Here is a 17421-nt window from a genome sequence, read left to right on the forward strand (position 1 = left end):
ACTCGATATGCCACCAACCATCACAATTCGATTTTATGCTTTTTAAGTTGCTAGGAACCATATCTAATGTCCCTAAAGAGATTTTTAGCGTATTATGGTAAATTGGCGATATAAGGGTCATGCCTCTTTTTCCATTTAAACAATTTGAAAAAAAATTTATTTCGTAAACTCGATATGCCACATATATTTTTTACACTTTTTAAAAAAGTCCTTTATAATGATGGAGATAAAAGCGGAATTGATATTTTTTTATGTTACTGTGATAGAACAAGTTAAGACAAGTATCATTATACGAAGAGAAAAATTTTTTGCTCGAAATATCGGGAGATATAATTTTTTGAAATTAAAGTGGCTTACCTTGTTACTGCATAAAAATAATTTCATATATAATTATGTTGCTTATCAAGTTCTTGCTGATTGAAAAATTTTCGATTGCAAAACATAAAAAAAATTTTGCTTATAGATTTACTATCATTTCGTGGAAAAATCTTATATAATGTTCAAACTATGCGCATAATATAAAGTCATATTTATCATACCAAATTAGCAAAGACATTGCAGCATATCCTATAATCTTTGAAAAACATCAGTCACAATCACAATCATCAGCATATACAAAAAGCATAATATTATAACGCCTGTTATATAAAGTGCATATCGAAACTTCTTTTGAACAATGGACTTGAAATTTCTAAAATCCGTGCAAGACTTCTGACACAACATGCTTCGAAATTGGTTCAGATGTTTAAAATGATGATCAAGAAGGAGAAAATCAACTATGCTGAATAAACGCAATATTATCTCAAATTTTAATCCGAATATTCAGTGCAAAACCCAAAACAATGTATTTTGTCATTCTATTTAAAATAGAATCAAACCACAGGACCTGCCTTTTACTGCAGAATAATTTAGCTAAGTACATTTAGCCAAATTTATTCTCATATAAAAAAGTAACTAAAAATATAAATTTCATATTGAAAATAAAATTTATAATTTTTTTTGTAGCAAGAACATGATAAGCCATGATAAAAATATCAAGGTAGTGTCATTCTCTCTTTTTGTCGCCATATTAACCATCTGACGTTTGCTGGTATTTTAATAAATCGAGCTACCACATTTACTTTGATTATTGTTTAATCAAAATAAAAAATGAAATTCAATTTAAACTAAAAATCAACATGTACAAATGTAATAAAAAAATCAATAAAAATTTAAATAAATGTACAAAAAATTCAATCAAAACTATAAACTTCCTGTTAAGTCCTATATCAAATTGAATGTCTGTTGCTGTCCGTATCAAGCAATTGCAATTAGAGCTCCATCCAGTCCAAGGATACACGGTTTTCTTCAAGTGAAAAATTTTACATTCACGAAATCTTTAAGTACTTTACTTCCAGTTTATTGTCTAATATGGACACCATTATTACATGTTAATATTCGAGGGAATGAGTGACATCATTAAGCAGTCCTGGAATAGTAGATTGTATTGCAAAATGTAAAAGGCCTTAGGGTCAGAACTTGATGTGAAGGCTACCAAGATACTTATAGGACTGGGAAACGCATTCCAAGGATTCTGATAGGCATGCTAACGGGTAGGAATTAGACTCATCGAGCATATAATTTGCCACTATCCTAGGACACAGGATATTAGGTTGAAATGGCTGGGAAATAGGTTCCATAACAAACATGAAATCTTCCATAACAAACGGTAAATCTTCTGGGTTGAAACGCCATGAGAATGGACCAGTTTCAATTCATCATTCCTTTTTATATATTTTACATCATTCTTGTTTTCTTTTACTGTTCTTGTTTCTCTGTCTTTGGATCTTCAGTGTCTTTGAAGGGAATTACAATGAACCTTATTGTCTCCGAGTGGATGTTGTCCTTTTTATGGCACAGAAACCTTCTTAACCTAAACCTAAGGACATAATTATACATTGCTTCAAACCCCTTTTAAATGATAATCTACATTATACAATTTAAATAACAAACTAAAACAATACCTTTTTTTAATCGGGACAGCTCGACAACAGTTACCACTGGACCTAAATTATTTTGAAAATTATTAACATAAATTCCACAATCACAACACAAATTTCTTAGAAACTATTTTTCCCTTTTTCATATGTGGCAACGATGTTCTATTTATTTACAAAATACGAATTTCAAAAAATACCAGCAAACTTCAAAAAGTTTTTTTTGAGAGAGAGGAATGACACTACCTTCATATTTATACCCTACACCACTTTAGTGGGGAAGGTATATTGGGTTTGTGCTGATGTTTGTAACGCACAAAAATATTGGTCCTATATCCACCTTAAAGTATACCAATTGGCTTAGAATCTTTTTCTGAGTCGATTTAGCTTGTCCGTCCATGTAAACCTTGTAATCAAACTACAGGTCGCAATTTTGAAGATAATTCAATGAAATTTGGTACATGATTTTCTATTGTCCCAGGGACGAAGCCTATTGAAAATGGTTAAGATCGGTCCATTATTTCACCTAGCCCCCATACAACTGAACCCCTGATTAGGGCTTGTAAACGTTGTAATCAAACTACAGGTCGCAATTTTGATGATAATTCAATGAAATTTGGCATATGATCTTCTATGGCACCGGAGACAAAGCCTATTGAAAATGGTGATCATCGGTCCATTATTTCACCTAGCCCCCATACAACGGAACCCCTGAATAGGGCTTGTAAACCTTGTAATCAAACTACAGGTCGCAATGTTGAAGATAATTCAATGAAATTTGGCACATGATCTTCTATGGTACCGGAGACAAAGCCTATTGAAAATGGTTAACATCGGTCCATTATTTCACCTTGCCCCCAACCCGACGAATAGGGCTTTTAAATTCATAATAATGTTTAATATATTCGTATCTCAACAAAAAGCTGCAAAACCAAGTGCTATACTAGCCTTGATGACTCTCATGAATTTTATAATTATAGGGTTTCATTTGACCATAGCACCTATACAAAGCCTCCTTCAAAATTTGACTTAAATGTCCACAATTTCATTCAAGAATAAATGGCTTAAGTATATCTGAGACAAGGTACAATTCAACTTAAATACTTTATTATGAAAACAAAATCACATTTAATTTTTGTAACAGGTGTAGGGTATTATATAGTCGGCCTCGCCCGACTTTAATTTCTTACTTGTTTTATCATGTGATAAGCCACTTTGAAAATGTACTAGAACTTGTTTTTTGAAAATAAAAAATGTTCAAATATTGTTAGGCAATAACTTGATAAGCCAAAATTTTTTGCTAAAACAGTGGTTTTCACTTTATTTATGATATCCATCTATTGGCATACGATAGTTATTGACCTTATATGATTATTAGACGTGTTTAAAGTACAAATAAAAAAAAAAACATTTTTTTGAGATTTTTTTTAAACTTTAATGTCGATTTACTCAAAATTTTATTTTTGTGGCATATCGAGTTACTGCAATAAGCCCTTCAATTACAAATATTTTTTTAATATTCGTGTGTTATTAATTTATATATGTCTTTCAAAAAATGTAAAATTTACCAAATTTCGATTTCTTTGGTTTTTTTACATATTCAAAAATCAAACATATATTGTGAATATATGTTGGATATTTTTTACTGGGGAAAAAATATCCAGTAAAATCAAAAAATTCTCTATCAACGAACTGTCATTTTTATCGCTCTCTTGCTCTCTCGTTGCAAGTTTTCAAAAGTACGCGAACGGAATCCAATAACAATTGTTGCAAATTGTTACAAATTACCGAGTACGCGAACAGACCTAATATTTATTACGACATCAGCTGTTCAAGTGTTGAGACATGTTGTCATTGATGATAGAAGAGGGAAATCATAACTTATAACAATCAGTGTTGGCTAACATGATTTGACAAAGATAACATAAAAATTATTGCAGTGTACTAAAAAATTTGTATTTAGCTGGACAAATTAAATTTTAGCTTGAAACTGGACAAGCATCAAAAAAGCTGGACAATCCAGCCAAGTCCAGCCAGGCTGGCAACCCTAGTGTTAACACATTGGTGAGATGCCAACCTCATCAACATCACGCCCATGCTAAACTCGCAGCCCACGCTCTCTATTGGATGTTTGCCCTTTGAAGCAATTGCGTGGTCCACTATCTTATTGTTCACCAGATCCTCTACCTTACTCTGTTGGTCTATTGGAATTTTGCCTGTCGGATTACCGGCATCATAAACTGCATAGCAGAGATCGTCCCGGTTTCTTCTTCTTTCAACTTTGTCGTAAGATGGCGGCTCTTTTCCTTTTCCACTGTCTAGCCTCTCTTTCCTAGCTTTTCGGGGCTTCTGAGATACCCTTCGAGTTTGATTTCGCCGACGTGGTCGTCTTCGGAATATCTATCTTGGCGTTGTCACCCTTACTCGCAGGATTCTTACTTGAGGTTCCTTTGAGTGAAGTATGGCTTGGCTTCGACTGTGTATTAGAAGACGGGAAGCTCTTTTTCTTCTTAGGTTTATTCTCAGTTGTCAACTCTTCGGGAGACCTGATCCTCTTTGCCTCAGATCTTGTGAGAGAGTCCGATTTTTCCTTTGGAGTGTCGTTGGATTGACTAACTATAATTTCCTGAAGCATCTTTTTCAACTTCCTCCTCTGTGCTCCAGATAGTATTTTCTTAGTAATAGGTAGTTTTGCTATGCTATCACTCACCTGTTTCACCATTTGCTCTACTTCATCCTTTTTGGGGTTTGCTATAATGGTGTTGTTATTATCATCTGAGGATTTAGAGTCGGAACCCTCACCTATATTTAAAGGCTGAGGTAGCTTAGAGCTCTCACCGAGTACATCCTTCTCTTTCACCCCTATGTTTTTGCCAATGGCATGCTGTACACTTGACGCCACGGAAGCCAAGGTACCTCCGTAGTAGTATTTTGCTCACGATTGCATGATGACGACGACACGTGACTCGCGAGTGGATCAACACTTGCCGCCGGTACTGGGTTATTTAGGCCCTGCACCGCAACTTTCATATTTTTATTTTCCATGTTGTTATTTCCAGTTTTTTGGTCCGCGGGGAATATAATATTCCCAGGCGGTGGACAATCTGCCCTCCCTCAGCTTGAGTCAAACTTAAACTGGGGGAGGACAGATGGTCCATCACCACCGTCCGCCACTCGGGGACGCGCTCGGTAGGAAAAACGGGAAAACTCCCCCGAGACATTTGTAATAATTTTGGAGTTCTATAAAAGCTTGTGTTGTGTCATTGAAATAGTCTCCCGAAGACCTTTCATATCCAGATCCAGCTCACCAAATATTGACGTCAGGACAAAAATTTTGAGAAATGGTATATTAGAATGAACTAAATTTTGATTTTTGGTGGGAACATCAGCAACTTCCATCGCACATTTTATGAAAAAATTTCTTAATTTGAAAAAAATTTCTTAAAATGAAATACATACAATATAAGTTTATTATATATAAGGCAAGGATTATTTTCATTGTTAAATTTTTCTTACCGCAAGTTGTGGAAGAGTTTGTCTATATAATGCCATCGCTGTTTGAGCATCAATATTTTGTACTCTGTCGGATAAAGAAGCCAGTCGTAAAAAATCATCAGGAAGTGGTCCAAGCATTGCCTATAAAATTAATTAATGTAATTTGTAAAAATTTTGTAAAAACTCAGTTTTTTATAATCATGTCCTTAGATATAAAAGGTTTTATTTTTAAAGGACTTACAATATCAAATGAATAAATGTATTGTATGACGCCAATATTGGTGTCAAATGAAATCTTAGGATCTCTTCATTCCACTTGTTTAAATTTATCCCTTAAATGCATGACGTACATGACTTTAAATAAGCCTAATCTCTACAAACATTAGGAAGATATCTTCTATAGAAGATATAAAAGCAATATCTGCATTTTTTTCATTCGGAAGATAATCATCAAAGCAAAATTTTTTTTATATCGAAAATTTATCATTTAAACAAAGTTTTTTTGTTTTTGTAAGATATTTTTTGCCACCAAATTGTTATATTTTTTTCTCATGGGGTAGATCTAAAAGCAATATTAATTTTTTCCATTCCATTTTCCAATTCATTAATAATAAAACGCATTTTAAAATTGTAAATTCTAAGAAATTTTAATATTTCTCATTAAAAATAATCTAGCGATATCTTATATTTACCACCCAGAAGATTATCAGAAGTTATAATTGTTAGTGGTGCGTTGTATGGATTCATGGATAAGATATTTATTTACACGTTTCAAACCAATTTAAGAATTTTGGCATCGATTTTACATATTTTACTCATATTTTTACATATTTTACTCATAAGATCATAATTTTACATGATTTGACTTCAGTAGCATATTAAAGGCATATTTTCGAGTTTTTGTTGTGCCATATTTTTTTATTTTTGTATATTAAATTTTTTAGAATTTTGTTTTTATAAATTTAAGTTTTTTTCTCAAATTTTAATTTTTCTAGACATTTTTAGGCTTGTTTTACAATTTTGAAATAAAAAAATCGTTTGTATAGTTTGAAAAAGGCAAAAATACATTAGTTTCATGAAAATCAATGGTATAGTTTTTTATTCGATAAAGTATTAAATTCTAAATCGGGACATAAACCGATTACTTTGGATTTCATGATTTGTAATTAATTATTGGATTCTATGACAACATTGATTAATATGTCAGTTTAGAAACTATGAATACTATAGGAAAAAATGTGGCAAACTTTGTAGTTTAAAATTTGTTTTTTGGGGACCAAATGTTTTTCATGATATTTATTGATTGTCTGAATGTGAAACGGAATCCTATTAAACTTGTTCAGATGAATCAATTACACTGTAAGTTTGTCAAAAAGACACAGAAAAACGGCGAGACACCTAAACTTAATGTTGAGTCGTAGAATCTAGTGGCATACTCCGTTTTGAAAAGTTGCGTAAAAATCGGGATATATTGCGTTTTAAAGTATGAACTGTATGAGGTCATTTATTTTTTTAATTTTGAAAAAGTTTTTACGCATAGACATCCCAGTAAAAAATAATTGATGTCATACTTTACAATTGACATCTTAATCACATCTAAAAATGCGATTACATATTTTTCGCATTTATAAACCAAAGATTTCTTTACAAATGAAAACACAGTTAAAAGTAAGAAAAGAGATGTAGAAAAATCACAACAAATAACATATTCGAAGTACATCAAGTTTTGGTGAAAAACCAATGAAATTTACAAAAGCGTGTCATTGAAAGGTTGTGGTTTATTTTTGACATCCAAATATCGGATTTTTACTAATAAGATTAGATGTAGTTCAAAGTTGTCAAAAATGAACAACATCCCTCTAATGACACGCTAATGTAAAATTCACAGGTTTTCCACCAGAATTTGAAGTACTTCGGGTTACTAGTTGTGATGAAAATACTACATCTTTTTCCACTTTTTTTGCTGGGTTGTAGTGACTTACGTCTCTTTCTTCACTTTTAACTAGAGTTTCATTTGTATGGAAATATTTGGTTTATAAAAGCAAAAAATATGTAATCGCATTTTTAGATGTGATTAAGATGTCGTTTGTAAGTGACATTAATTATTTTTTTGCTGGATAGTTCCCAGCAAAAAGTGGGGAAAAGATGTAAAATTTCCATCACAACTAGTAACACGAAGTGCTTCAAATTAAAGTGAATGTTTCGGCGTCAATCCGATATGGTTCAGTGTAAATGCACAAAAAGAATAAAACACAAAGAATTATTAGTTTTATAAAAGGAGAAGATTTGTCTTCCTTTATTTATATATTACCTTAAGCATGTATGCACAACAAGAAGTGCTCTTTAAGGCTTCTATATGACGAGAAGTAAACAACTACTTATTTCTAAGTGTGGAGGCTAACAAAGTTTAAATACAGTTAGCGGTTTACTCGTTGAATTAATAATAGTTTTCCATCAAAGATGTAAACTAAAGTAGTAAATCATTAGGATTTACACTTAGAGGAAAAATACCGCAAATAACCGAATTGTACTTAAACATTGCCGGCCCCCTTGCAACACTTAAGGTGTTGTAACTAAATAAATGACGAGTCATGAAGGACTCTCGTAGACTGTTTTTTTCCAAATTAAAATGAGCCATGATCAGACTCCAGTTTTTTCTACTTGGGTCATTATGGACCCGTTTGAGCCATGATGAGACTCTGGTTGAGCCATGATGAGACTCCGGTTGAATCACTAAGGACTCTTGCTGAATTAAAAATAATTTAGGAAAAGGTTAGTAAAGTAAATTGATATATATGTAGTGATCATTTAGGAATTCAAAACAACAAGTCTGCCATACAAAGCGATCAATAGTAAAATTACTTAAAAATTCTTCTTTCCATCTTTTACGATTCTATTAATACAGCGTTTGGGATAGACGTAAATCTCGAATTATCTATATTTAAATATTACCTCGTAAAAGGTTACAATAAGTGTTTGCACGTAGTGCCCTGTCGTAGACAAAATGAAAAAATAATGATTTACAAACATTTTAATTAGTAGCGGTTCTATTATAGATTGATAAACTAACTAGTTCCTACATCATTTGGGTTCATTACGATTCCATGTTGGAATGTAGCTATTTTTAGTTGGCCTATATCTTTCCTTCGTAGGAGATGAATTAATACTATTTACAGGACCGGTTAATATCCAACCAAATACGGTTTTTTGAGCCAATAATGATCCTAGTACTTTTTTCCTAATTCCGGGTAAAATAAGCTGGGGTTATACATCAGCTCCTAATAATAATTCCACGGGTCTGCTCCCGAAGGGATTCGAATCCGCCAAATGAACATTTGGCAATTTGTCGGCATTAACCGAAACCGAAGGCAGATTTCCCGAAATGTTTGGCAAAACGGATGCCGAAGTGTTTAAAAAAAATGATGAATCAGTACTAGAACCTATCACCAAATTACAAGTCTTCATCGAAATGGCCGAAAATTCCTCATTTACGCCTGAAAACTTCGCTGTTTCGGAAATGGTTGGAAGCTTTAAACTTTTTCTCAACTTTTCAGAAATGATAGTGCATTCTGAAGCAGGGTCAATTAATGCTCTAACTTGATACCTACAGCCATTGTGTATCAAGTCGACTGTTGCTGTACCCAAAAGAACAGAATGATTCCTACGAGTATGGAATACTTGTCGTTCAGTCATGGTGCCTGTCGTAGTAGGTCTTCCAGCTGTTGTACCTGACAAAGTGGGCAGATGGTCATTAGGAGTTGGATTAGTGGGTCGTAGAACCACACTAGAATTGTCATCTAATGAAGTAGGAGGTACATTGCTAGTCAGTGTACCCAAAGGAGTAGAATAATTTTGACTAGTATGAAATACTTGTCGTTCAACTATAGTGCCTGACGTAGTCGGTCTTTCTACCAATGCAGTTGACGTGTTAGTAGGTCGTTGGTCATTAGGAGTGTGATTGTATGGTCGTAAAACCAAAGAAGAGTTGTCGTCTAATGACTCAGGAAGAGCATTTCTAGAGTTTTGCGAAGCTGAAGAATTCCGATGTAGTGAAGTATGGTGCCGCTTATTACAAATAGAACAATGATGTTCACTTAAAAAATCATTAACTTCATGTGAGTTAGCTAGACAATTTATGCAGCAATGAAATTTTTTAACCGTTCTAAATCTCTCAGGAATAGACATTCTATCAAACTGACGGCAAAAACGAAGTAAATGACCCGGTTTTTTACATAAAACACAAGCATTCGTAGGACTTGTATTCAAAACATGTGTCTTTTCCTTGCGTTCAATGCCTTCCTTATCAGTATTGGAACTCCTAAGATCGCGTATGCAATCTAACGTTTGGATTCTTTCGGTCAAAAACATGTCCAAATCTTTCCATAAAGATAAGGCAGTTTTGTCCTTAACACTTTGTTCCCATAGTGTCACTGTCTGAGAGGGCAGTCTTTGTATGCAAATAAAAACGATAATTGGATCCCAATTTTGAGTGGGAATCTCATATATCGACATAGCAGTTAAAAATCCATTGATTCCGCTCTGTAACCTTTTCAAAGAGGAACTAGTCTCTTCTGTTATTGTCTCTAAACCAAACAAACACTTTAACTGATTATTAACTAGCATTCGAGGATTTTCGTATGTATCTTTTAAACTTTTCCACGCTATATCAAACCCAGCATTAGTCAACGGACATTTAGATACAATTTCTCTCGCTTCGTTATCTGTTCTTTTCACTAAATACCATAGTCGTTCGATATTACTCAGCCGACTGTTATTAATATATAAAGCAGTGAAAAGATCCCTAAATGTAGGCCATGAGAGATAATCGCCGTTGAAGATGTCCGTATCACATGGCGGAAGAGGTAGATTATGACTAACATTATCAAAATTTGAATCATTGTTTGGATGATGGGAAACTTTAGGCTTAGTCTTTGCTTCCAATTCATCAATCTTAATTTTTATCGACTTTGAACATCGCGCATAAACATTAAGGGTACTCTGGAATTTACTTTCAGCCACTTGAATATCTTCTGGCTCAGCGTCTTCAGAAGATTCAAGATCGTCTAAACACTTATCGAAAGTAATTTTCACCTTTTCCCAACACATCTTCAATTCACTTTCCAAAACTTCGTAGTAGTACACGTGATGTTCTTCCTCGCGTATATTATTAAAGTTTGCCTCAAATTTTATAACGGCGTCTGAGGCACGAATGAAACGTTCGAGGGCTGTCAAAGGCATTTTTCACAATTTTAAGATTGGATTTATTTTGGTAAAATACTATAAAAATAGGAAGCAGCTTTCAAAAATCACAAAAAATCGAAATTGTATTGTTACTTTCCAAACAAATTATTAAAAGTCAAATCGACCGACCGTAGGGTAACTAACAATAAATTAGTAAAAGGAGGAAGAAGAAGAATTTTATCTTTCACAACACAATTACTAATATTAAATTTGTGTGAACAAACCTTGCATTAAATGCAGTCACGAATTATTTTGATCATTATTTATTTCACTCAAAAATTAACACCAAAATAATTTTCTTTAAATAGTGAAAAGTTAATTTTTTATTAATTTGCCGAAAAACAAATGCAATTTTTAATTATCAATTATGGCTGTTGTCCAATGTGAACAAACGCAGCCTTGATTATAAAAGTACCGATCACTATCTGTCAACAGGTACTGTATAAAATATAATCGCGCAAGGATGTATTAAATAGGGATTAAAATTAATTCACAATAAATTATTATAAATTATTAATTCCCTTTTTTTGACGATAGACACTTGTTGTTTTCTTTGCTTTTTTCTTTATAAAACACACACACGTATATACATACTATGTATTTATGTATGTTTATATACTTTTTTCCTTTTGACACAATCACTTTAATATCAATTTACTAACCTTATTTAAATTAAGGCTTAAAGAAATCTCCAACAAAAGGGCGCTTATTAATTCCTTGGCAAGGAGTCTTCCTTTCATACGTTGGAGTATGTCCTTCTTAGTGTTTTATCCTCGATTCGAAAAGAGCATGTAATTATTCGGTTCGAAGCGACCAATGTTTCGGCGTCAATCCGATATGGTTCAGTGTAAATGCACAAAAAGAATAAAACACAAAGAATTATTAGTTTTATAAAAGGAGAAGATTTGTCTTCCTTTATTTATATATTACCTTAAGCATGTATGCACAACAAGAAGTGCTCTTTAAGGCTTCTATATGACGAGAAGTAAACAACTACTTATTTCTAAGTGTGGAGGCTAACAAAGTTTAAATACAGTTAGCGGTTTACTCGTTGAATTAATAATAGTTTTCCATCAAAGATGTAAACTAAAGTAGTAAATCATTAGGATTTACACTTAGAGGAAAAATACCGCAAATAACCGATTTGTACTTAAACAGTGAAAAACCTATGAATTTTACATTGGATGGATGTTGTTCATTTTTGACAACTTTGAACTACATATAATCTTATATTTGGAAGCTGTAAAAATCCGATATTTGTATGTCAAAAATAAACCACATTCTTTCAATGGAACGCTTATGTAAATTTCATTTTTATCAAAATTTGAAGTACTTCGAATATGTTGTTTGTAGTAACTTTTCTACATCTCTTTCCTCATTTTTAACTGTGTTTTCATTTGTAAGGATATGTTTGGTTTATAAAAGCGAAAAGTATGCAATCGCATTTTTAGATATGATTAAGATGTCGTTTGTAAAGTGTGATATTAATTATTTTTTGCTGGGTATATATAGAACCATGATAAAAATATAAAGGTAGTGTCATTTCTCTCTCTCTCTCTCTCTCTCTCTCTCAAAAAATTGTTTGAAGTTTACTGGTATTTTATGAAATTTGTATTTTTTAAATAAATAGAAAAATCATTTCCACATTTGACAAGTAAGAAAGTATAGTCGGGCGTGGCCGACCATATGATACCCTACACCAGTTATGAATATTAAATGTGATTTATTTTTCATAATAAAGCATTTATCTTCAATATTCCCTTGTTCCGATACATTTAAGCAATTTATGGATGAAAAACTAATTTTCTGAAAGAGGCTTGATATGGGGGCTAGGGGAAAATATGGACCAAGCCCGATAAAATTTTGTGAATATATTTATATTTACATAATATTTTATTGTGCTGAATTTCATTGCGATAATTGTGTTTATAAGCTAATTTGGGACATTCAAGTAATTTTCTGAAGGGGACTTTGTATGGGAGCTAGGGTCAAATGGGGCCCGATCTTTATGAAATTTGGCAGGGTCATCAAGACTTCTATAAAACTAAGTTGTGCCGTATTTTATCGATATATCTTTATATTTAACATAATTATTAGCTCAGAAGCCCTTTTCGGGGGGTTCTGTTCTATGGGGGCTAGATGAAATAATGGACCGATTTTTACCATTTTCAATAGGCTTCGTCCTTGGGTCAAATAAAACTCGCGTGCCAAATTTCATCCAATTATCTTGAAATTTATGTTAATGATTTCAAAAATATTCAGTGAGAAACGCTGGCCTGATTTAAAAAAGGTATTGTTTAAGTTAGTTTTTTAAATAGTATACAATGTAGATTCTCCTTTAGACGTGTTTTTATGCAATGTACATATACATAATTGTGTACTTAACACTACAGTTCGTTTTTGATAACTTTGAAGTAGATTTAATCTTATTTTTAGAAGCAGTAAAAATTCGATATTTGTATGTCAAAAATAAACTACATTTCTCATTATTATCTAGGTTTATATTTAAGCGGAAAATATGTAATCGCATTTTTAGGTGTGATTAAGATTTCGTTTGTAAAGTATGGCTTCCATTTATTGCTGGGTATGAATTTACATGGGGAGCAGCCAAAAAGTGGATTTAGCATTCTTGCCCTAACCCCAATAATGGTGTCAATATTAGACAAGAAGATGGAAGCAAAGTAGCCGAAGATTACATGATTAGAATTTTTACTTGAAGAAAACCGTGTATTCTTGGACCGAGTGGAACACAAATTCTGGTCTGCCTATATACCTATATACATATAGTAGCATATAGGCGAAAGGGATTGTCAAAGACCTAAGTCCCCTGTCAAAACCCTAACTAGTGAGAATGTTTTAGTAGAAGCGCAAAAATAAACACAGTTGTTCAAAAGGTACTAAATAATAAATGTATTTCTGTTACGTTATTTTTTGTATGTTATTACTGGGAAATTACTTTGTTATTTTTTTCTGCACTAATGGAAAATGAAAAAAAGTATGTGAAATACTTTTTTAATTTTCAATACGAAAATTTACAACTTTTCTTTTTTCTGTTTTAATTAAAATGAAATGTCAAAGAATAAAAAATATTTTTTTTTGTAAAATATAAATTATTTTCGGGATTTTAAATACAATAAAAGTGTCGCAAAAATTATAAATATTAAGTTTAAGTGATAAGAAAAACTATTAAGTGCTAATATCCTCGCAATTTCGCGAAGAAAATTTGAAGTTTTGTGAGTGCGTTTAGTTCTCTCAAGTGTGTTTTATTCTCTCAGAACTCGTCTGTGTGAAGAGAATAACAAATTTTGTTTGACAACCCCTTCATTTTCGCCTATTCCCTATTATATGCCTACATAGTATATGAATCTTGGAAGATAAATTTATAAAAAAAACATCTTTTACATACATATAGCGGTTTTATTTGGATTCTTCTATTAATCCTTTCTCCAACTTGAAAAACATGGGAAGCAACAGACAATGCTATCGTGAGTCTCCATAGTGTTGATCCATTTGATATTGGGCTTAACAGGAAGCATATAGTTTTGGTTATTCATTTTTCTTAAAAAGCTGTTTTCTTTTTGTCAATTTTGTTTAAATTTTATTGTATTTTTTATTAGATTTAAAATTTTGTTTGATTTTTAATTTAGATTTTATTTTTATTTTGATTGAAAAGTAAACAAAAAATTGGAATTTTTAAATAAATGTGGTAGCTCCATTTATTAAAATACCAGCAAACGTCAGAAGGTTAATATGGCGTCAAAAAGAGAGAATGACACTACATTCATTTCATGAGTATGACAAAACCTAAGTCTGCTGTCAAAAACCTAAGTAGTTGAAAAAATATACACACCTGGACAAAAAAATAAATACACTTACATTCAATATATTTTCATGTATTATATTTGCATTTGGCTTTAAGTTTAAGTGGAAACTCTATGTTATTTTATCGGTTTCGATATGACAATACCATTTATTGTTAAAAAAAAGCAAAATTATCTTTAATTTTCAAATTTTGTCATTTTTTGTTCGTGGGGAGATTTCATTGATTGGACAAAAAAATAAATATGTACATTTTAATTATATTAATATTTTTAAGTTTTTAATCGGATTTTTTGAAAAGGTTTATGATTTTTATTGAATTCCCTTTTAGTTACTATAAAATAAATGGGAAAATATTTAATAGATGAGTTGATGCAAGGTTTGTCTACCGAAAAGAGGAGAACTACGTTGACGCTAAGAAATAAGGAAAAAAGTCTTCGTTTTATTACCGGAACCTTGGATCATTCCTTATCTTTTGTACAAAATGCGCTTATGAGACAACCATCAGCTGAACACCGTGGAAGACCAAAGAAAACATCTCCAACAACGGATAATCGTATAATTCCTATGGCAAAATAATATTCTTTCATCTCTTCCAGAGCCATTTCTGTTGGTAACGTAATTTCGTCCCGAACGGCTCGTTGAAGAATATATAATGCCAATTTACCTGGTAGAATAGCCAGAAAAATTCATTTACGGCTAACTTTCGCCAGAATTCACTCCAATTGGTCCGGACCAAAAGGTGAAAAAATATGGCGTAATATCGTATAGACCGACGACACTAAAATTAATTTGTTCTGAAATGGCTTGGCTAGAAACGTACAATGCCCATGTTTGTTTTAGTAAGAAGGCGGTCAAACACGGCGGAAAAAACATAATGGTTTAGGGCTGTTTTTCTTGGAACGGTATTGGTCCTATTCATCGGACTTCTGACACCATGACAAGATTTCAATACATGGACATCCTAGAAAATATTATGTTGCCATCTGCTGAAAAAATATGCCTCTCAGGCGGGTTTTCCACCAGGATAATGATTCTAAGCACATCTTAAAGTTGTGTCAGGATTGGTTTAAGGATAACGAAGTTGTCTTACTGGACTGACCAAGTTAGTCACCTGACCTCAACCAAATAGAAAACCTTTGGGGAGAGTTAAAAAGAAGAGCAGATAATGAAAGTTTTCAAAATAATAATCAATTACGGGCCTTTATCCAGAAAACGTGGTACGAAATACCAGTGGAAGTTATAATGAACAAAAAAATTTTAAAATATTGAATTAGATTTACTTTTCTGATAACTTTGCGGAATGTACTTATTTTTTTTGTCCACCATTTTAAAACAATTTTAAGAAGACTGTTTAGTATTTTAATTTATTACTCTTTCGTATTTTTATTTTAAATCATCTAAAAAAATTAATTAGGTTCACTTTTTAATTTATCTTCAATAAATATTTAATTATAAGCGGTTAAACAGAACTTTTACTGGTGTATGTATGTATGTATGTATGTATGTATGTATGTATGTATGTATGTATGTATGTATGTATGTATGTATGTATGTATGTATGTATGTATGTATGTATGTATGTATGTATGTATGTATGTATGTATGTATGTATGTATGTATGTATGTATGTATGTATGTATGTATGTATGTATGTATGTATGTATGTATGTATGTATGTATGTATGTATGTATGTATGTATGTATGTATGTATGTATGTATGTATGTATGTATGTATGTATGTATGTATGTATGTATGTATGTATGTATGTATGTATGTATGTATGTATGTATGTATGTATGTATGTATGTATGTATGTATGTATGTATGTATGTATGTATGTATGTATGTATGTATGTATGTATGTATGTATGTATGTATGTATGTATGTATGTATGTATGTATGTATGTATGTATGTATGTATGTATGTATGTATGTATGTATGTATGTATGTATGTATGTATGTATGTATGTATGTATGTATATATGTATGTATGTATGTATATATGTATGTATGTACATATGTATGTATGTACATATGTATGTCGAAGTCACGTCGATTTTCTCTCGAATACTATATTTGCAAAAGAAATCATCCCAATCGGAACCTTGTTTTCCAAAATATGGATTAAAATATGGCGATATCATACATACGTGATAAAAAGCAATTTATAGAAAAAAATAAAAAACAGATGTAATACGGCGACTAGGGTCAAATATGGACCGATCCTCATACAATGTTTAGGTAGGATTATTCATATAAAACTTATTTGTGCCAAACTTTATCATAATACTAGCGATTAGAAGAGACGGACGTTTAAGTGTTTTTCTGAAATAAAGCTTTGAATGGAACTAGGGTCAAATGAGGTCCAATCGTTATGAAAATCGTGGTTTACCTTTTCATGGAATTACACATATGTCGATTTTCTTCAGAAATATAACTAAGTTAAAAATGTATTGCTAAAACCATTGTTCGTTGTGACCACTGTGCTAGCTAATTGCAGAGTGATCATATTACAAAAGCAGCAAAAGCGACAGCAGCGATTTAAAAAATGCGCCGACAGAAGCAGCAGACTTAATATTTTTCGACTGCGTTTTATTACATGTATGAAGATTTGTGTATTATTTTGCGTTACCTACTTATTTTACTTGTTCTTAATTTTGCAATAACAAACATTAAGCAAAATATTAATATTCTTTTATAACGGTGCAGCTCACTACATATTTTAATAATCTTAATTATGAAGTTTATTTTGTCGCTCCTGACCTCTGTTTTTAAGAATTTTTGATTTTGTATTTTTTATAGTCGCATTGCATCAGTGAAATAAATAACTTGTAAAACCTTTAAAAATTTGTCGTCTTTCTTTTAAATATTTGAAATAGCTTG

At 31.9% G+C, this 17421-nt stretch overlaps 1 protein-coding gene across 1 annotated transcript in view; it reads right to left on the minus strand.

Annotated features, from left to right (window-relative positions):
* Positions 1–17421, minus strand: part of LOC119601602 (toll-interacting protein-like) — a 72707-nt gene that overhangs the window by 12197 nt on the left and 43089 nt on the right. Inside the window, exon 2 of the mRNA XM_037952634.1 lies at positions 5493–5612. Within this exon, the coding sequence (XP_037808562.1) occupies positions 5493–5612 (120 nt within the window). The remainder of the gene's footprint in view (positions 1–5492; positions 5613–17421) is intronic.

This window comes from Lucilia sericata, unplaced genomic scaffold, assembly GCF_015586225.1.
Source record: "Lucilia sericata isolate MDLA Ls3-8-SP2 unplaced genomic scaffold, ASM1558622v1 Contig000177F_arrow, whole genome shotgun sequence".
In the NCBI taxonomy this organism is placed as follows: Eukaryota; Metazoa; Arthropoda; class Insecta; order Diptera; family Calliphoridae; genus Lucilia; species Lucilia sericata.